This window comes from Pongo abelii, chromosome 1 (assembly GCF_028885655.2).
Source record: "Pongo abelii isolate AG06213 chromosome 1, NHGRI_mPonAbe1-v2.0_pri, whole genome shotgun sequence".
NCBI classification, from domain to species: Eukaryota; Metazoa; Chordata; class Mammalia; order Primates; family Hominidae; genus Pongo; species Pongo abelii.
In genome coordinates, this window is record NC_071985.2 from 96,536,841 (window position 1) to 96,558,056 (window position 21,216).

The following is a 21,216-nucleotide window of genomic DNA, read 5'->3' on the forward strand; positions in this document are numbered from 1 at the left end:
TCTTTCGTCTTCTTTTCTTCTTTTTTTTTGATACAAGGTCTTATTATATTGCCCAGGATGATCTCAAACTTCTAGGCTCAAGCGATCCTCCTGCCTCAGCATCACAAGCAGCTGGGATTACAGGGTGTACCACTACACCCAGCTCCTCTAGTTCTTCTAGAAAGCAATTTCCAACATACATTTTCCTTATTGTTACAACAAACAAGGAAAGATTAGCCAGGCATCATGGTGCGTTCCTGTTGTTCCAGCTACTTGGGAAGCTAAGGCAGGAGGATCATTTGAGACTCGGAGTTCCAGGCTGCAGTGACCTATGACTGTACCACTGCACTTCAGGCTGAGTGATAGATAGAGCGAGATCCCGTTTCTAAAAAAAATAGTAGTGCTCACTTTGGCAGCATACCTACTAAAATTGGAATGATACAGAGAAGATTAGCATGTCCCTTGCGTAAGGATGACCTGCAAATTCGTGAAGTGTTCTATATTTTTAAGAGGTAGAGATAGAGAAATCAGGGTAGAAAGTTTATTTAAAGGGATAATAACAGAGAACTTCCCAAACCTAGAGAAAGATATCAATATTCCAGTGCAAGAAGGTTATAGAACACCAAGCAGATTTAACCCAAGTAAGGCTACCTCAAGACATTTAATAATCAAACTCCCAAAGGTCAAGTATAAAGAAAGGATCCTAAAGCAGAAGGGAAAAGAAACAATATACAAAGGAGCTCAAATATGTCTGGCAGAGGACTTCTCAGTGGGAATCTGATAGGCCAGGAGAGAGTGGCATGACATATTTAAAGTGCTGAAAGAAAAAACTTTTATCCTAGAATAGTATATCCAGTGAATTTATCCTTCAAAGTAGAAATAAAGAGTTTACAGGCCAGGTGCAGTGGCTCACGCCTGTAATCCCAGCACTTTGGGAGGCCGAGGCAGATGGATCGTCTGAGGTCAGGAGTTCGAGACCAGCCTAGCCAACATGGTGAAACCCCCGTCTCTACTAAAACTACAAAAATTAGCTGTGTGTGGTGGCAGGCACCTGTAATCCCAGCTAGTCAGGAGGCTGAGGCAGGAGAATCGCTTGAACCTGGGAGGCGCAGGTTGTAGTGAGCCGAGATCACGCTATTGCACTCCAGCCTAGGCGACAGGGTGAGACTCCATCTAAAAAAAAAAAAAAAAAAGTTTCCCAGAAAAACAAAAGCTGAGGGATTTCATCAATACCAGACCTGTCCTACAATAAATGCTAGTGGGAATACTACAATCTGAAAGAAAAGGACATAATGGGCAGTAAGAAATCATCTGAAGGTACAAAACTCACTGGTAATAGTAAGCACACAGAAAACCACAGAATATTATAACGCTGTAATTGTGGTGTATAAACTACTCGTATCTTGAGTAGAAAGACTAAAAGATGAACCTATTAAAAATAACTACAACTTTTCAAGACAAAGACAATATAATAAGATATAATAGAAATGACAAAAAGTTAAAAAACAGGAGAGATAAAGCGCGGAGTTTTTATTAGTTTTCTCTTTCCTGTTTGTTAGTTTGTGTGTTTATGCAACCAGCGTTAAGTGTCATCAGTTTAAAGCAACAGGTTATAAGATGTTATTTGCAAGCATTATGGTAACCTCAAATAAAAAAACCTACAAGCCAGGCACGATGGCTCACACCTATAATCCCAGCACTTTGGGAGGTTGAGGCAGGTGGATTGCTTGAGCTCAGGAGTTCAAGACCAGGCTAGGCAACATGAAAAAACCCTGTCTCTGCTGGGCATGGTGGCTTATGCCTGTAATCCTACTACTTTGGGAGGCCAAGGCAGGCAGGTCACCTGAGGTCAGGAGTTTGAGACCAGCCTGACCAACATGGTGAAACCCCATCTCTACTAAAAAAATACAAAAATTAGCGAGGCATGGTGGTGCATTCCTGTAATCCCAGCTACTTAGGAGGCTGAGGCAGGAGAATCGCTTGAACCTGGGAGGCGGAGGTTGCAGTGAGCTGAAATTGTGCCATTGCATTCCAGCCGGGGCAACAAAAGCGAAACTCCATCTCAAAAAGAAAAAAGAAAAGAAAAAAGAAAAAACTCTGTCTCTACAAAAATACCAAAATTGACTGGGCATGGTGGTGTGCACTTCTAGTCCCAGCTACTCAGGAGGCTGAGGTGGGAGGATCTCTTGAGCCTGGGAGGCAGAAGTCACAGTGAGCCCAGATTGCACCACTATAATCCAACCTGGACAACATAGCAAGACCCTGTCTCAAAAGATAAAATAAACCAAAACAGATAAACAAAAATAAAATGCAAGAAATTAAAACATACCACTGGAGAAAATCACCTTCACAAAAAGTAAAACAGGAAGGAAGGAAAGAAGGAAGAGAAGACCACAAAACAACCAGAAAACGAATAACAAAATGGCAGGAAAAGTTCTTATTTATCAATAATAACATTGCATGTAAATGAACTAAACACAATTTAAAAGACATAGAGTGGCTGGGCATGGTGGCTCATGCCTGTAATCCCAGCACTTTGGGAGGCCAAGGTGGGTGGATCACTTGAGGTCAGGAGTTTGAGACCAGCCTGGCCAACATGGTGAAACCCCATCTCTACTAAAAATACAAAAATTAGCTGGGCACGGTGGTGGGCACCTGTAATCCCAGCTACTCAGGAGGCTGAGGTAGGAGACTTGCTTGAATCCAGGAAGCAGAGGTTGCAGTGAGCCAAGATCGCGCCATTGCACTCCAGCCTGGGCAACAAGAGTGAAACTCCAAAAAAAAAAAAAAAATACACACACACACACACACACACACACACATATATCTATGTTCCAACTGTCCTATACATTAAATAAATAAATTTTTTAATTAATTAAAAACACTGAAATTATATCAAGTATTTTTTCTGACCACAATGGAATAAAACTAGAAATTAGTAACGAGGAATTTTGGAAACTATACAAACACAGGGTAATTAAACAATATGCTCCTGAATGACCAGTGGGTCAATGAATAAATTGAGAATTTAAATTTCTTGAAACAAATGAAAATGGAAACACAACAAAACCTATGAGATACAGTGAAAGCAGTACTAAGAAAAAAGTTTATAGGCCAGGTGCAGTGGCTCACGCCTGTAATCCCAGCACTTTCGGAGGCCGAGGCCAGTGGCTCACGAGGTCAGGAGTTCAAGACCAGCCTGGCCAAGATGGTGAAACCCTGTCTCTACTAAAAATACAAAAAATTAGCCAGGTGCGGTGGCATGTACCTATAATCCCAGCTACTTGGGAGGCTGAGGCAGGAGAATTGCTTGAACTAGAAAGGCGGAGGTTGCAATGAGCCAAGGTCATGCCACTGCACTCCAGCCTGGGTGACAAAGCAAGACTCCATCTCAAAAAAAAGAAAAAAGTTGATAGCAATGAGTGCCTACATCAAAAAAAAGTATAGGCCGGTCGCCTGTAATCCCAGCAGTTTAGGAGGCCCAGGTGGGCAGATCACTTGAAGTCAGGAGTTCAAGACCAGTGTGGCCAACATGGTGAAACCCCATCTCCACTAAAAATACAAAAATTAAGCTGGGTGTGGTGGCAAGTGCCCGTAATCCCAGACACTCGGGAGGCTGAGGCAGGAGAATCACTTGAACCCAGGAGGTGGAGGTTGCAGTGAGCCAAGATCGCGCCATTGCACTCCAGCCTGGGCAGCAAGAGTGAAACTCCATCTCAAAAAAAAAAAAAAAGTAGAAAAAATTAAAATAAAAAGCCTAATGAAGCATCTTAAAGAACGAGAAAAGCAAGAGCAAACCATACCCAGAATTAGTAGAGGAAAAGAAATAATAAAGATCAGAACAAATAAATGAAATTGAAATGAAAAAGAATACAAAAGATCAACAAAACAAAAAGTCATTTTTTTAAAAGGTAAACAAAATTGACAAACCTTTAGACAGACTGAGAAAAAGAGAAGACCAAAATAAATAAAATCAGAGGTGGAAAAAGAGATATTGGCCGGGCATGGTGGCTCACCTCTGTAATCCCAGCACTTTGGGAGGCCAAGGCGGGTAGATTACAAGGTCAGGAGTTTGAGACCAGCCTGACCAACATGGTGAAACCCCGTCTCTACTAAAAATCCAAAAATTAGCCAGGCATGGTGGTACACACCTGTAATCCTAGCTACTCAGGAGGCTTAGGCAGGAGAATCGCTTGAACCTGGGAGGCGGAGGTTGCAGTGAGTCAAGATCATGCCACTGCACTCCAGCCTGGGCAACAGAGCAAGATTCCATCTCAAAAAAAAAAAAAAAGAGAGAGAGAGAGAGATTACAGCCAATACCACAGAAGTTCAAAGGATCATTAAGGTTACTATGAGCCAATAAATTGGAAAACCTAGAAGAAATGGATAAATTCCTAGATACATACAATCTACCAAGATTTAACCATGAAGAAATCCGAAACCTGAACAGACCAATAACAAGTAATGAGATCAATGCCATGATGAAAAGTCTCCCAGCAAAGCAGGCTGGGCACAGTGGCTCACTCCTGTAATCCCAGCACTTTGGGAGGCCAAGGCAGGTGGATCACTTGAGGTCAGGAGTTCCAGACCAGCCTGGCCAACATGAAGAAACCCCATCTCTACTAAAAATACAAAAATTAGCTGGGCATGGTGGTGGGCACCTCTAATTCCAGCTACTTGGGAGGCTGAAGCAGGAGAATCACTTGAACCAGGAGGCAGAGGTTGCAGTGAGCCGAGATCATGCCACTGCACTCCAGCCTAGGCGACAGAGTGAGACTCCATCTCAAAAAAAGAAAAAAGTCTCCCATCAAAGCAAAGCCCAGGACCTAATGGTCTCACTGCTGTATTTTACCAAACATTTAAAGAAGAACTAATACCAATCCTACTCAAACTATTCTGAAAAATAGAGGAGGAGAGAATACAACTAAACTCATTCTATGAGGCAGTATTACCCTGATAACAAAAACAGGCAAAGACCTATCAAAAAAAGAAAACTAAAGGCTAAGATCTCTGATGAATATTGATGCAAAAACCCTCATCCAAATACTAGCAAACTGAATTTAACAACACATTAAAAAGATTATTCATGGCCAGGCATGAGAATTGCTTGAACCCAGGAGGCGGAGGTTGCAGTGAGCTGAGATCATGCCATTGAACTCCAGCATGGGGGACAGAGCTAGACACCATCTCAAAAAAATAAATAAATAAAATAAATGAAGAAGACACACAAAAAATGGAAAGATATCCCATGTTCATGGATTGGAAGTATCAATATTGTTAAAATACCCATACTACCCAGAGTAATCTACAGATTCATGCAGTCCCTATCAAAATACCAGCGACATTCTTCACAGAAATAGAAAAAATAATTCTAAAATTTATATGGAACCACGAAAGACACAGAATAGTCAAAGCCTTCCTCAGCAAAAAGAATAAAACTGGAAGACTCATATTACCTGACTTCAAATTATACAACAGAGCTATAGTAACCAAAACAGCATGGCACTTGCATAAAAACAAACATATAGACCAATGGAACAGAAGAGAGAACCCAGAAACAAATTCATACACCTGCAGGAAACTCACTTTTAACAAAGGTGCCAAGAATATACATTGGGGAAAAAACAGTCTCTTCAGTCAGTGGTGCTGGGAAAACTGGATATCCATATGCAGAAGAATGAAACTACACCCCATCTCTCGCCATATGCAAAAATCAAATCAAAATGTATTAAAGACTTAAATCTGAGACCTCAAAGTATGAAAATATTACAAGAAAACATTGAGGAAACTCTCCAGAACACTGGACTGGGCAAAGATTTCTTGAGTAATACCCCACAAACATGGGCAACCAAAACAAAAATTGACAAATGGGATCACATAAAATTAAAAAGCTTCTGCACAGCAAAAGAAACAATCAGCCAAGTGAAGAGACAACCCACAGAATGGGAGAAAATACTTGCAAACTATCCATCTAACAAAGGATTAATATCTATTATATAAGCAGCTCAAACAACTCAACAGGAAAAAATATATAACAATCAGATTTTAAAATGGGCAAAAGATCTGAATAGATATTTCCTTCCTTCCTTCCCTTCCTTCCTTCCTTTTCTTTCTTTCTTTCTTTTTCTCTTTCTTTCTTTCCTTCCTTCCTTCCTTCTTTCTTTTCTTTCTTTCTTTCTTTCTTTCTTTCTTTCTTTCTTTCTTTCTTTCTTTCTTTCTTTCTTTCTTTCTTTTTCTCTCTCTCTCTCTCTCTCTCTCTCTCTCTCTCTCTCTCTTTCTCTCTTCTTTCTTTCTTTGGAGACGTAGTCTTGCTCTGTCGCCTAGGCTGGAGTGCAGTGGCGCAATCTGGAGTGCAGTGGCGTGATCTCGGCTCACTGCAAGCTCCACCTCCCAGGTTCACACCATTCTCCTGTCCCAGCCTCTGGAGTAGCTGGGACTACAGGCACATGCCACCACACTTGGCTAATTTTTGTATTTTTTGTAGAGATGGGATTTTGCCATGTTGGCCAGGCTGGTCTCGAACTCCTAACCTCAGGTGATCCACCTGTCTCGGCCTCCCAAAGTGCTGGGATTACAGGCATGAGCCACCACACCTGGCCTGTATGTCTCAGGAGGCTGAGGCAGGAGAGTCATTTGAACCTGGGAGGCAGAGGTTGCAGTGAGCCAAGATCACACCACTGCACTCCAGCCTGGGTGACAGAGGGAGACTGTGTTCCCCACCTCCACCAAAAAAAAAAAAGACATACAAATGGCAAACAGGTATATGAAAAGGTGCTCAACATCATTGATAATCAGAGAAATGCAAATCAAAACTACAGTGAGATATCTCACCCCAGTTAAAATTGCTTATATCCGAAAGACAGGCAACAATGAATCCTGGCAAGGATGTAGAGAAAAGGGAACCCTCATATACTGTTGATGGGAATGTAAATTAGTACAATCACTATGGGGCATAGTTCGGAGGTTTTCAAAAAACTAAATATAAAACTACCATATGATCGCAACAATCCCACTGCTAGACATATACCCAAAAGAAAGGAAATCATTATATCAAGGAGATATCTGCTCTCTCATATTTATTGCAGCACTATTCACAACGGCCAAGATTTGGAAGCAACCTAAGTGTCCATCAACAGATGAATGGATAAAGAAAATGAGGCGTATATAAACAATGGAGTACAATTTAGCCATAAAAAAGGAATGAGATGGCTGGGCACCGTAACTCACACCTGTAATCCCAACACTTTGGAAGGCCAAGGTGGGAGGAGGGCTTGGCCCAGGAGTTTGCGGCCGACCTAGGCAACATAGTGAGACTCGGTCTCTACAAAAAAATAAATTTTAAAAAATTTAGCCAGGTGCAGTGGTGTATGCCTGTAGTCCCCGCTACTTAAGAGGCTGAGGCAGGAGAATCACTTGAGCCCTGGAGACTGAGGCGGCAATGAGCCATGATTGTGCCACCGTACTCACTCAACCTGGGCAACAGAATGAGACCCTGTCTAAAAAAAAAAAAAAGGGAATGAGATCCTGTCATGTGCAACAACATGGATGATGGAATTGGAGACACTATGTTAAGTGAAATAAGCCAAGTATAGCTAGACAAACTTTGCATGTTCTCACTTATTTGTGGGAGCTAAAAATGAAAACAATTGAACTCATGGAGACACAGAGTAGAATGATGGTTACTGGAGGCTGGAAAGCATAGTGGGTGGGTGAGAGGGAAGTGGGGATGCTTAATTAGTACAAAAATATAGTTAGATTAAATGATTAAATGAATAAGATCTAGTATTTGATAGCACAACAGGGTGAATACAGTCAACAATAACTTATTGTATATTTTAAAATAACTAGGCCAGGTGCAATGGCTCACACCTGTAATTCCAGCACTTTGGGAGGCCAAGGCGGGTGGATCATCTGAGGTCAGGAGTTCGAGACCAGCCTAGCCAACATTGTGAAACCCTGTCTCTACTAAAAATACAAAAATTATTCGGGCATAGTGGTGGGTGCCTGTAATCCCAGCTATTTGGGAGGCTGAGACAGGGAGAATTGCTTGAACCAGGGAGGCAGAGGTTGCAGTGAGCTGAAATCATGCCATTGCACTCCAAACTGGTCAACAGAGCAAAACTCCATCTCAAAATAAACTAAAATAACTAAGAGTATAATTGTGTCTGTAACACAGAAAGGATAAATGCAGCTGGGCACAGTGGCTCATGCCTGTAATTGCAGCACTTTAGGAGGCTGAGGCAGGAGGATCACTTGAGCCCAGGAGTTTGAGACCAGCCTGGGCAACGTAGGGAGACCCTGTTTTTAGAAAAAAAAAAAAATTTTAATTAGCTGGGCTAATTGGCACATGGTGGCACATGCTTGTGGTCGCGGCTACTTGAGAGGCTGAGGTGGGAGGATTGCTTGAGCCCAGGAGGTCAAGGCCACAGGAAGCCATGATTTCACCACTGCACTCCAGCTTTGGCGACAGAACAAGACCCTGTCTCAAAAAAAAACCAAAAAAGGTTTCAACTTAAAGTATGCTCGAGGTGATGGATACCCCACTTACCCTGATGTGATTATCACAGGTTCTATGCCTGTATCAAAGTATCTCATGTACCCCATAAATATGTATACCTACAATGTAGCCACAAAGATTAAAAATAAAAACAAAAAATTAACTGTAATCCCAGCACTTTGGGAGGCTGAGGTGGGTGGATCGCTTGAGGCCAGGAGTTCAAGACCAGCCTGAGCAACATGGCGAAACCCCATGTCTACAAAAAATACAAAAATTAGCTGAGTGTGGTGGTGTGCCCCTGTAGTCCCAGCTACCAGGGAGGCTGAAGTGGGAGGATCACTGGAGCCCGGGAGGTCGAGGCTGCAGTAGGCTGAGATTGTTCCACTGTACTCCAGCCTGAGTGACTTTTTAATTTTAATTTAAATTTTTCCATAAGTGATTGGGGTACAGGTCGTATTTAGTTACATGAGTAAGCCCTTTAGTGGTGATTTGTGAGATTTTGGTGCACCCATCACCTGAGCAGTATACACTGCTCCCTATTTGTAGTCTTCTATCCCTCGACCCCTCCCACCCTTTCCTGACTTTTTATTTTTAATTAAAAAAAATTTTTAATACTAAAAAAGTAAAAAAAAAAAAAAAAAAGGAAGGACACCATGTTATTGATGAATATTTCTTAATCTATCCCTTCACTGTCTAGGTTTTTCTACAGCTCCCAGTAGAGCATAACTTTGCCATGGTTGTCCATACAAAAGCAGCAGGCCGGACCAGTATCAAGGTCACTGTTCACTGCATGAACAGTTCCTCTGGGCAGTTTGAGGAGAATTTGTTGGAACTCTCTGATGAAGTACAGATCCTGGTAAGCTTCCAAATCTAAATCTTATTTTCATATATTAAGGATAAGAAAGTTATTTTCTCTTACCATCAACAAAGAGCTTAGTCTGGATAGAGACAGATAATTGTTAGAGCGATTCCTGGAACAGGTTTGTACTTCCTAGATCTTTATCATTCCTGCTAATTGCTTGTATATAGTTTTGTTTTTTGTTTTTGTTTTGTTTTATTTTGTTTTGAGATGGAGTTTCACTCTTGTTGCCCAGGCTGGAGTGCAATGGCACAATCTCGGCTCACAGCAACCTACATCTCCCGGGTTCAAGCAATTCTCCTGCCTCAGCCTCCCGAGTAGCATGTGCCACCAAGCCCAGCTAATTTTGTAATTTTAGTAGAGACGGGGTTTCTCCATGTTGGTCAGGCTGGTCTCAAACTCCTGACCTCAAGTGATCCGCCTGCCTTGGCCTCTCAAAGTGCTGGGATTATAGGTGTGACCCACTGCGCCTGGCCTGCTTTTTGGTTTTTTTTTTTTTTTTTTTTTTTTGAGACAGAGTCTTGCTCTGTTGCCCAGGCTGGAGTGCAGTGGTGTGATCTCGGCTCACTGCGAGCTCCTCCTCCCAGGTTCACACCATTCTTCTGCCTCACTCTCCCAAGTAGCTGGGACTACAGGCACCCACCACCATGCCCGGCTAATTTTTTGTATTTTTAGTAGAGATGGGGTTTCACTGTGTTAGCCAGGATGGTCTCGGTCTCCTGACCTCGTGATCCGCCCGCCTCAGCCTCCCAAAGTGCTGGGATTACAGGTGTGAGCCGCCATGCCTGGCTTGTTTTTTGTTTTTGAGACAGAGTCTCACTCTGTTGCCCAGGCTGGAGTGCAGTGGCATAATCTCCACTCACTGCAGGGTTCAGGTAATTCTCCCTGCCTCAGCCTCCCGAGTAGCTGGGATTACAGGCGTGCACCACCATGCCCGGCTAATTTTTGTATTTTTAGTAGAGACGGGGTTTCGCCACGTTGTCCAGGCTGGTCTCAAACTCCTAACCTCAACTGATCCACCTGCCTTGGCCTCCCAAAGTGCTAGGATTACAGACATGAGCCACCACGCCTGGCCACTTTTATATACTATTGACATTAGAAACTATTAGTACTTGCAGGTGAGTAGTCTGGAAAAAAAAGAAAAGAAACTGTAGCACACACACTCCCTTCAACTCCCCATATCAGGAACACAGGATATGAACACCATAGTAACTAGAGAGGGATTCATTTCTGACCCACTCCACCTGACATAGATATTATAAGTCCATTAACAATTTTTATTTAATTATTTATTTATTTTGAGACAGAGTTTCACTCTGTTGCTTAGGCTGGAGTGCAGTAGCATGATCTCGACTCACTGCAACCTCCACCTCCCAGGTACAAGTGATTCTCCTGCCTCAGCCTCCTGAGTACCTGAGATTACAGGCACGCGCCACCATGCCCGGCTAATTTTTGTATTTTTAGTAGAGACGGAGTTTCATTATGTTGACCAGGCTAGTCTCAAACTCCTGACCTCAGGTAATCTGCCCGCCTCGGCCTCCCAAAGTGCTGGGATTACAGGCATGAGCCACCGCGTCCAGCCGATATAAGTCCATTTAAATATATTCACAGTTAGGATAAAACATAATTCTAACTTTTGATAAGGTGTAAGAGTATGAATAGTTTCTACAGATATTCTTGGGCTAAAAGCTAAATGGCTCTGTTGTTTTTAGAATTCGAAAAACAAGTTATCACTTATATGGGTCAAGTAAGTTTCACTGCCTCTGATTTTGAGACTTTTTCTTTTCCTTTTTTATTTTTTCCTTTATTTTGGCTTTGGTTCTCTGATTCCATGTGAAGTAGAGGAAAGAGCACTTTACTAGAAGGTGGAAGACCTAGATGGTGTTTCATGCTAATTTAATATTATAGGTTCTTTTTCCCAAACTTCATGGCATTTTACCAGAGCCAAAATTAGAAATTTCAAAGTAATTTTATACCTAATATCTAAGTAATATGGAAGACGTGGTAAGTGTAAACTTTGCTATATGCTCAGTCCCTCAGAGTCAGAAACAGGGCTAACATTAGGTTATACCTTCTAGAATATCTAGTTATGTTTTGAGTGCCTGGTTCATTCTGGAGAGGAGTATTGTGGACGATTTTAGACTAGTTAGAAGTTAGGCAGACTGTTGATTTGTAGTTGTCATTTATTTGCATGTAATCTCTTGGGGATCATACTGAAGTCTATATGTAAGTAAAAGTCATAATTTGTCTTTGCCAAAAATGAGGAAAACATTTTCTCATTATAGGTGTTTGAAAAACTCCAACTCTTCTATCCAGAGTGCCAACCAGAGCAGATTCTGATGCCTATAAATTCTCAGCTCAAACTCCGCACCAACAGGTAAGGAAAAGGGAGAATAAGGAAGTGCCAGGATCTAAGCTTAAGTACTTTCAGTAAAACATTGACATAGAAAGAACACCTTTGCCTTCTAGGAGGTTTTTCTAACCCCCAAATAATTTTTTGTGTGAGGTGAAATTCCCATAATGTAAAACTATTGTAAAGTGTAAAATTCAGTGGCATTTAGTACATTCACAATATTGTGTATTCAGCATCTCTATCTAGTTCCAAATATTTTTATCACCACCAAAGGAGATCCCATACCTGTGAAGCAGTCACTCTTCTTTCTTTCCTCCTTGCAGCCCCTGGCAATCACTCATCTGCTTTCTGTGTACGGTATTAGCTCTCCTGAATGTATTTCATATAAATGGAATCATACAGTATGCAACGTTTTGTGTTGGCTTCTTTTTTTTTTTTTTTTTTTGAGACAGTCTTGCTCTGTTGCCCAGACAAGCCCACAGTGGCGCAACCTCAGCTCACTGCAACCTCCACCTCCCAGGTTCAGGCAATTCTCCTGACTCAGCCTCCCGAGTAGCTGGGATTACAGGTGCCTGCCACCACACCTGGCTAATTTTTGTATTTTTAGTAGAGATGGGGTTTCACCACATTGGCCAGGCTGGTCTTCAACTCCTGACCTCGGGCGATCCACCCGCCTCGGCCTCCCAAAGTGCTGGGATTACAGGTGTGAGCCACCACACCCAGCCTTGTGTTGGCTTCTTTAAGTTAGCATAATGTTTTTGAGGTTCATCCATGTTGCAGCATGTATCAGTACTTCTTCCTCTTTATGACTGAATAGTATTCCATTATATGGAAATACCACATTTAGTTTATAATTTCATCTCCTAATAGAAATTCACGGCTGGGCACAGTGGCTCATGCCTGTAATCCCAGGCCTCTGGGAGGCCAACGTGGGTGGATCACCTGAGGTTGGGAGTTAGAGACCAGCCTGATCAACATGGAGAAACCCCGACTCTACTAAAAATACTAAATTAGCCAGGCGTGGTTGCGCATGCCTGTAATCCCAGCTACTCAGGAGGCTGAGGCAGGAGAATCACTTGAACCCGGGAGGCGGAGGCTGCAGTGAGCCGAGATCACGCCATTGAACTCCAGCCTGGGCAACAAGAGCGAAACTCCGTCTCAAAAAAGAAAAGAAATTTGGATTGTTTTCACCTTTTGGCTATTGTGAATAGTGCTGCTATGAATATTCATTTGCAAGTATTTACCTGAATACCTGCTTTCAATTGTTTTGGCTGAGTAATTTTTTTTTTTGAAATGGAGTTTTGCTCTTGTCCCCCAGGCTGGAGTGCATATGGTGCCATCTCGGCTCACTGCAACCTCCGCCTCCCGAGTTCAAGCCATTCTCCTGCCTCAGCCTCCCGAGAAGCTGGGATTACAGGCGCCCGCCATCATGCCCAGCTAAATTTTTTTTTTTTTTGTATTTTTAGTAAAGACGGGGTTTCACCATGTTGGCCAAGCTGGTCTTGAACTCCTGACCTCAGGTGATCCTCCCGCCTTGGCCTCCCAAAGTGCTGGGATTACAGACGTGAGCCACCACACCCGGCCTAAATAATTTTTTAATGATAAATATGTAATAAGATTTGATTTTAAAGAAATAAGCATAATCCAAAGGCAGACTTTTACCTGAGGAACAAATAATTACACACGTGGAGAATGGCCAGCAGTTTTCTCGAGTACATCCCCTAACAGTAATCCTGGAAATTTTTACTCTTTTCTCTCTGGTCAGACAGGACCCCCAAAAGATGCCACTTCCTTTCCTTGTTCCCTAGGGAAGGAGCTGCCTTCGTGAGTTCTCGTGTTCTCAAGTGTTTCCCTAATTCATCCGTCATTGAGGAGGATGGTGAAGGGCTCCTGAAAGCTGGTTCCATTGCAGGTACTGCTGTATTGGAAGTCACTTCTATAGAACCTTTTGGAGTCAACCAAACAACCATAACTGGGGTCCAGGTGAGTTCATGGACTTACTAAAAAAACCAAATAAACAAAAGTCATACCCTGGCCTTAAGAAGCAGAGTTCCTTTTTTAAAAAACTAGAAATTTTCTTATCATGCCATTAAAGAAAAAAAGAAAAAGAAACGAACTAGAAACTTCTGTATCATGAGAAAACATGAACCAGAGGAAAAAAAAAAAGAGAAGAAGAAGAAGAAACTCTCTGGGAGTCAGAAATGAACCTGTAAGAGGCCAATCTTGACATGGTTATAAGCCATAAAATTAAAATGAACTTTAGAGCCCTTGTTATAAAACAGATCAGCCTGGCCGGGCACGGTGGCTTACGCCTGTAATCCCAGCACTTTGGGAGGCCGAGGCGGGAGGATCACGAGGTCAGGAGATCGAGACCAACCTGGCTAACACGGTGAAACCCCGTCTCTACTAAAAATACAAAAAATTAGCCGGGCGAGGTGGCCGGCGTCTGTAGTCCCAGCTACTCAGGAGGCTGAGGCAGGAGAATGGCGTGAACCCCGGGGGGTGGAGCCTGCAGTGAGCCAAGATCACGCCATTGCACTCCAACCTGGGCGACAGTGAGACTCCATCTCAAAAAAAAAAAAAACCCCAAAACAGATCAGCCTAAATTTATATGATTGTCTTCCTAGCAGCTTTGGCAACAAAAGGGTTGGTATCAGAGGAGTGTAGAATGATTGCTATCAAAATGGGCTGGGCTGGGTGACTCACGCCTGTAAGCCCAGCACTTTGGAAGGCTGAGGCAGGAGAATCACTTGGGGCCAGGAGTTTGAGATCAGCCTGAGCAACATAATGAGACCCCCATCTCTACAAAAAATGAAAAAAAAAAAAAATACCCAGACTTGGTGGCACATGCCTGCAGTCCTAGCTGCTTGGGACGCTGAGGTGGAGGATCACACGAACCTAGGAGTTTGAGGCTGCAGTGTGCTGCGATTGAACTGCTGCACTGCAGCCTGGAAAACAAAGCAACAATCTGTTTCTTTTTAAAAAATTAAGGTTTGCTACAAGAATTAAAAAATTGAGAAAAGATCTCAGAGATAAGTTAGTCTTAACACGAAAAAAAATTTTAGACATTAAACATCTACTATATACTATGTTGGTCATTGTATGTATATTATCACCTTTAACTACCACAAAAGCCCTATGAGGTAGGCATTATTATCCCCATCTAACTGTTAACTGATAAGAAACCTGAGACCCAGAAAAGTTACATGAGGCTATGAAATGATAAAGCTATGATTCAAACCCGGGCTTCACTTACTGTATCGCAGCTCTCTTACAGTGTGAAAACACAATATAGATTGTGTTCCTGATAAGTAATTGATTATTTAACCATAAATATTGAGCACTCTGCATGAAATGGATGAATTGTAGTCCTTTCCTCATAAAGCTCCAGCTTCTCTTCACATTCCCACAGCTTTAAAAATTAAAAACCCGGCTGGGCACAGTGGCTCACACCAATCCCAGCACTTCGGGAGGCCGAGCCGGGTGGATCATGAGGTCAGGAGTTCAAGACCAACCTGGCCAAGATGGTGAAACCCCTGTCTCTACTAAAAATACAAAAAATTAGCTGGGCATTGTGGCAGGCACCTGTAATCTCAGCTACTCAGGAGGCTGAGGCAGAGAATTGCTTGAACCCAAGAGGCGGAGGTTGCAGTAAGCTGAGATCGCACCACTGCACTTCAGCCTGGGTGACAGGGTGAAATTCCATCTCAAAAAGAAAAAAAAAATTAAAAACCCATTTCAAGCCGGGCACAGTGGCTCACGCCTGTAATCCCAGCACTTTGGGAGGCCAAGGCAGGCAGATCACTTGAGGTCAGAAGTTTGAGACCAGCCTGGCCAACATGGTGAAACCCTGTCTCTACAAAAAATACAAAAATTAACCAGGCGTGGTGGCAGATGCCTGTAATCACAGCTACCTGGGAGGCTGAGGCAGGAGAATTGCTTGAACGCGGGAGGCAGAGGTTGCAGTGAGTCAAAATCACGCCGCTGCACTCCAGCCTGGGTGACAGAGTGAGATTCTGTCTCAAAAAAAAAAAAGAAAAGAATTTCCTATGCTGCTATGCTGTCATATTTCTTTTCATTCTGACTTAAGTCATCTCACATCAAAAGCTATTTCCTATGGAAAAGAAACATCACTCTTTATCATTGATTATAAGTCTCAGAATATGGTTGCAGCACTTCTCCAGTGCATCTTTCTCTGTACCAGTAGGTTTTGTCTCCCACAGGTAGCACCAGTGACATACCTGCGAGTGAGCAGCCAACCCAAGCTATACACAGCCCAAGGAAGGACCCTGTCAGCATTTCCCTTGGGCATGTCTCTTACCTTCACTGTTCAGTTTTATAATAGTATCGGAGAGAAATTCCACACACACAATACTCAGCTTTATCTGGCTCTGAACAGGTATGGAAGTCAAAGGAATGGTATTGACACTATGGTAGAAATCTTGCATATTAGGCTAGTATTATATAGCAGCTCCAGTAAATTCCTCTCACATTCTGAATTTGGAATTTGATCTTTCTTTTGTTAAAAAAATTTTTTTTAAGTGAGGCCAGGTGGGTGGCTCACACCTGTAATCCCAGCACTTTGGGAGGCTGAGGAGGGAGGATCACTTGGGCCCAGGAGTTCGAGACCAGCCTGGACAACATGGTGAAACCCCATCTCTACAAAAATACAAAAACTAGCTGGGTATGGTAGTGTGTGCCTGTAGTCCCAGCTACTAGGGAGGCTGAGGTGGGAGGATTGCTTGAGCCCAGGAGGCAGAGGTTGCAGTGAGCAGAGATTGCGCCACTGCACCCCAGCCTGGGTGACCAATTAAGACTGTCTTAAAAAAAAAAAAGACCAGACTTAGGCAATGGTATTAGTTGTCACTTAAGAAAAATTTCAGGATATCTTAAATCTGTCAAGTTATAATTCACTAAAAGATCCATAGGGAGCTAACTAGAGTATTATTATCAAAAGGCTTTACTGGAAAAAAAAAAAGCCTTCCTGGGAACTATACATATGAAGGTAATAGACTGATCCTTGGCCCATACTTACTTACTCTTTATTGTGGAATTCCTTCTGAACTTCTGAGCTGTTGAATATAAAATGTGGTAGGGTGTTCCCCAGAACTATTTTCTAACTATTGTCTCTTTTTAAAGATTTCTACCTTTAATGTCTACTTGCAGAGATGACTTGCTGCTTATTGGACCAGGGAATAAGAATTATACTTACATGGCCCAGGCTGTGAACAGAGGGCTGACACTTGTGGGGCTTTGGGACCGGAGACATCCAGGCATGGCAGATTATATTCCTGTTGCTGTAGAGCACGCCATTGAGCCAGACACCAAGCTTACCTTTGTTGGAGACATCATCTGCTTCAGTACTCAGCTTGTCAGCCAGCATGGTATGTATACATCCCCTTTCTCAACCTTACAACTGATAGTTGTGGGGATTAAAAAGCAGTTATTTAAAAAAAAAAAAAAAAGCAGTTATTAATCCCTTGGACTGGTGTAGTGGTTTATACCCATAATCTCAGCCCTTTGGGAGGCTAAGCTGGAGAGGTCACTTAAGGCCAGAAGTTCAAGAAAGCAATTAATCCCCTAGAATATTTTTTTCCAAATTATCTAAAATCTGAGGGACTCTCTGAGAAAGAAAATAATTTTGAGTATTTTATTATTTGTAATGTTACTGATAATTTTTAGCTTAATGCCTGTTTCACTCAATAGCCAGCCAATTAGAAGCCAGCCAGTAATATTTATCAAGAGTCTATTGGATACATAGCTCTATTTTATATTATGCAGATAGTGCAGGGTACTGTGTCTTCTGCTCCATTCCCAGCTCTTGAAGGAGGGTAATTACTATATTGAAGGACAGTAAAGGATAAAAGGAAGGAAAGGGCAATAAGTCTTTAGTTCTAAGAACTAGTTATGTGTATGCTATTTTGTGAGGCACATTTGAAGGCCTAAGTCCTAACATATCATCATTGTAATAAGGTTTTTTCTTTTACCTGGATAAACTATACTTTTTTTTTTTTTTAGAGACAGTCTCACTCTGTCATTCAGGCTGGAGTGCAGTGGCGTGATCTCGGCTCACTGCAATCTCTGACTCCTGGGTTCAAGTGAGTCTCCTGCCTTAGCCTCCCGAGTAGCTGGGACTACAGGCACACAACACCACGCCTGGCTAATTTTTGTATTTTTTATACAAGGGGTTGGCCCCTGGCCAACTATACTCTTGAAAACAAAGCATTTCTGTCCTAAGTACTGAGTTAAAAATAAAATCATAAGCCAGGTGCGGTGGCCCATGCCTGTAATCCCAGCACTTTGGGAGGCTGAGGTGGCGGGATCACGAGGTCAAGAGATCGAGACCATCCTGGCCAACATGGTGAAACCCCATCTCTACTAAAAATACAGAAATTAGCTGGGCATGGTGGCACACGCCTCTAGTCCCAGCTACTCGGGAGGCTGAGGCAGGAGAATCGCTTGAACCTGGGAGTTGGAGGTTGCAGTGAGCCGAGATCGTGCCACTGCACTCCAGCCTGGCAACAGAGTGAGACTCCATTTCAAAATAAATAAATAAATAAAATAAAATCATAGAAAACATTTGGGAGGCCGAGGCAGGCAGACCACCTGAAGTCAGGAGTTCAAGACCAGCCTGGCTAACATGGTGAAATCCTGTTTCTATTAAAAATACAAAAATTAAGGCCGGGTGTAGTGGCTCACACCTGTAACCCCAGCACTTTGGGAGGCCGAAGCAGGTGGATCACAAGGTCAGGAGTTCAAGACCATCCTGGCCAGCATGGTGAAACCCCGTCTCTACTAAAAATACAAAAATTAGCCGGGCATGGTGGCACGTGCCTGTAGTCCCAGCTACTTGGGAGGCTGAGGCAGGAGAATTGCTTGAACCCAGGAGGCAGAGGTTGCAGTGAGCCAAGATCATGCCACTGCACTCCAGCCTGGGTGATGGAGCGAGACTCTGTCTCAAAAATAATAATAATAATAATTAATAATTAAATTATCCCGGTGTGGTGGCATATCCCTTTGGTCCCAACTATTGGGAGGCTGAGGTGGGAAGATTGCATGAGCCCAGGAGATCAAGGCTGCAGTAAGCTATGATTGCGCTACTGCACTCCAGCCTGGATGACAGGCTGTGTCTCAAAAAAAAACAAAAGGAAATCAGTCTTTGGTTAGAAAATGAGTGTGAATTCTTTGGGTTTCCAAATATCATATCCCAAAGTAGTGTACACTGCCTGGATGTATACATCCAAGTAAGACCTGCTTGTAGTAATGTATGGCTTTGGCTTTGCAGCCTCTTCTGGTAACTATAGATATATATGTTTAGGTAAAGTGATGTAAATGTTGGACCTGGCTTTAACATGAATACGTATTTTTTGGACCTTGATACAAAGGGGCTCTATACAGCTGAATCCCCCAATGCTATAACAGCTGACTTGCAAACAACCACTACCAACATGCAATCCAGGACCAATGAGCTAAACCTAAGGTTGGCAATGAGAGTTACAATCCCCTGATTTGTCAATAAATCCCTTGTCAATGAAGCAGAGTATTTTTTACCCTCTCTTTGTTTGTTTGTTTGTTTGAGACAGAGTTTCACTCTTATCACCCAGGCTGGAGTGCAATGGTGTGATCTCGGCTCACTTCAACCTCTGCCTTCTGGGTTCAAGTGGTTCTACTGCCTCACCCTCTCAAGTAGCTGGAACTAGAGGCATGCGCCACCACGCCTGGCTAATTTTTGTATTTTTAGTAGGATGGGATTTCACCATGTTGGTCAGGCTCGTCTCGAACTCCTGACCTCAGGTGATCCTCCAGCCTCGGCCTCCCAAAGTGCTGGGATTACAGACATGAGCCACCATGCCCGGCCTATTTTTAACTCTTTTTAGCTAGATTTTTGACAGGATTGTCCCATAGTCTTCCAATCTGGAATTTTGGGAGGCTTCATCACATAATGAAGGAAAGAGCCATATGCCAGGATCAGTAATCCTGCAGGCTAAGTACAAACTCTAACCCAGTTTTTGGCATTCCTCGGCCATCTTTAGACTTAAGCCAAAATAAACAAATCCTTTCTCTTGCCAGTAGTCACTTTTTTGCAGTCTTCTTGCTGTCATCAATCAGTAGCTCAAAGTAAATTTGTCCTTAGCAGCTTCTAAACAGAATTTATTCAGAAAGTTATCCCTGTATGTAAAAAGAGCTTTTCTTTTTCCTAAGGAGAACAGTTACATTCTCCAACTACATAGCCCTTCTTATGATTCTTTATTTTGCTGGCATGATATATGAAGAGGAACCTGACACTGAGAAAACAGTTATCTTCAAAGCTGGCTGTTTCTCCTGGGAAGAGATATCTGCATGCTTGAAAAATTTACTGATTTGGAGTATGAATAAGTCTACAGTGATTTATATCAAAGGCTTCAGCCAAGTGTTTTCTCTTGTCTTTTCCTAGGTGAACCTGGGATGTGGATGATTTCTGCCGACAATATTCTACAGACAGACATTGTCACTGGAGTAGGAGTGGCCAGGAGTCCGGGGACTGCAATGATTTTTCATGACATCCCAGGAGTAGTGAAAACATATCGAGAGGTAAACATAACTGTACCAGAGTTTAAGAGACTAGGGTGACTATTGCCACATATGAGGATATGCATAGAGAAAATACATCCTAGGAAAGGAAATACACTCATAAAACAGATATAAAGCCAGCCAGCGAACTTTATTGGAACACAAAGCTAAACAGTGCTTAGGATTCTTAACCAGCAGAATGATTACCTGTGTTTTAAGAGATCACTGTGGGTACTGGTTGGCACTAGAGAGTAGACACCAGGGTAGAAGGTGAAAGATCATTTGGGAGTCTACTGTGGTAATCCAGGTGACATATGTTGGCAGATCAGGGTGGTGACAGAGGAGGTGATAAGAAGTTGATCAGATTCTAGGTATATTTTATAGGTAGAGCCAATAGAATTTCCTCACAGATTATATCTAGAACATAAGAAAATCCAGAATGATTCAGGTTTTTGGTTGAACAGCTGAAAGGACAGCACTACCGTCAACTGAAATGGGGAAGACTGTAGGTGGAACAGTTTTGGAGGGAAAAACAGTCAGCTTTGGATATGTAAAATTGGATATGTCTATTAAATGTCAACTGGATATGTTGATGTTGCTGGATATAAAAGTCTGGGAGTCATTGGAATAGAGATATTTAAGGCCATTAGATACCAAAAGAATGAATGTAAAATAGAAAAAAGGCCAGGCGCAGTGGCTCACATCTGTAATTCCAGCACTTTGGGAAGCCAAAGTGGGAGGATCACCTGAGGTCAGGAGTTCGAGACCAGCCTGGCCAACATGGTGAAACCCCACCACTACTAAAAATACAAAAATTAGCCGGGCCTGGTGGCTCACATCTGTAGTCCCAGCTACTCGGGAGGCTGAAGCACGAGAATCTCTTGAACCTGGGAGGTGGAGGTTGCAGTGAGCTGACATCAAGCCACTGTACTCCAGCCTGGGCAACAGAGTGAGAGTCGCTCTCAAAAAAAAAAAAAA

At 42.7% G+C, this 21,216-nt stretch overlaps 1 protein-coding gene and 1 non-coding gene across 2 annotated transcripts in view; both read left to right on the forward strand.

Moving 5' to 3' along the window:
- Positions 1 to 21,216, forward strand: part of NUP210L (nucleoporin 210 like) — a 164,489-nt gene that overhangs the window by 117,989 nt on the left and 25,284 nt on the right. Inside the window, exons 28-33 of the mRNA XM_063717482.1 lie at positions 9,174 to 9,332; positions 11,621 to 11,712; positions 13,497 to 13,671; positions 15,912 to 16,087; positions 16,855 to 17,072; positions 20,123 to 20,259. Coding sequence (XP_063573552.1) covers positions 9,174 to 9,332; positions 11,621 to 11,712; positions 13,497 to 13,671; positions 15,912 to 16,087; positions 16,855 to 17,072; positions 20,123 to 20,259 — 957 coding nt within the window. The remainder of the gene's footprint in view (positions 1 to 9,173; positions 9,333 to 11,620; positions 11,713 to 13,496; positions 13,672 to 15,911; positions 16,088 to 16,854; positions 17,073 to 20,122; positions 20,260 to 21,216) is intronic.
- Positions 380 to 486, forward strand: LOC129056701 (U6 spliceosomal RNA). The gene has a single exon (XR_008521320.1). It is a non-coding gene; the product is annotated as a U6 spliceosomal RNA (small nuclear RNA).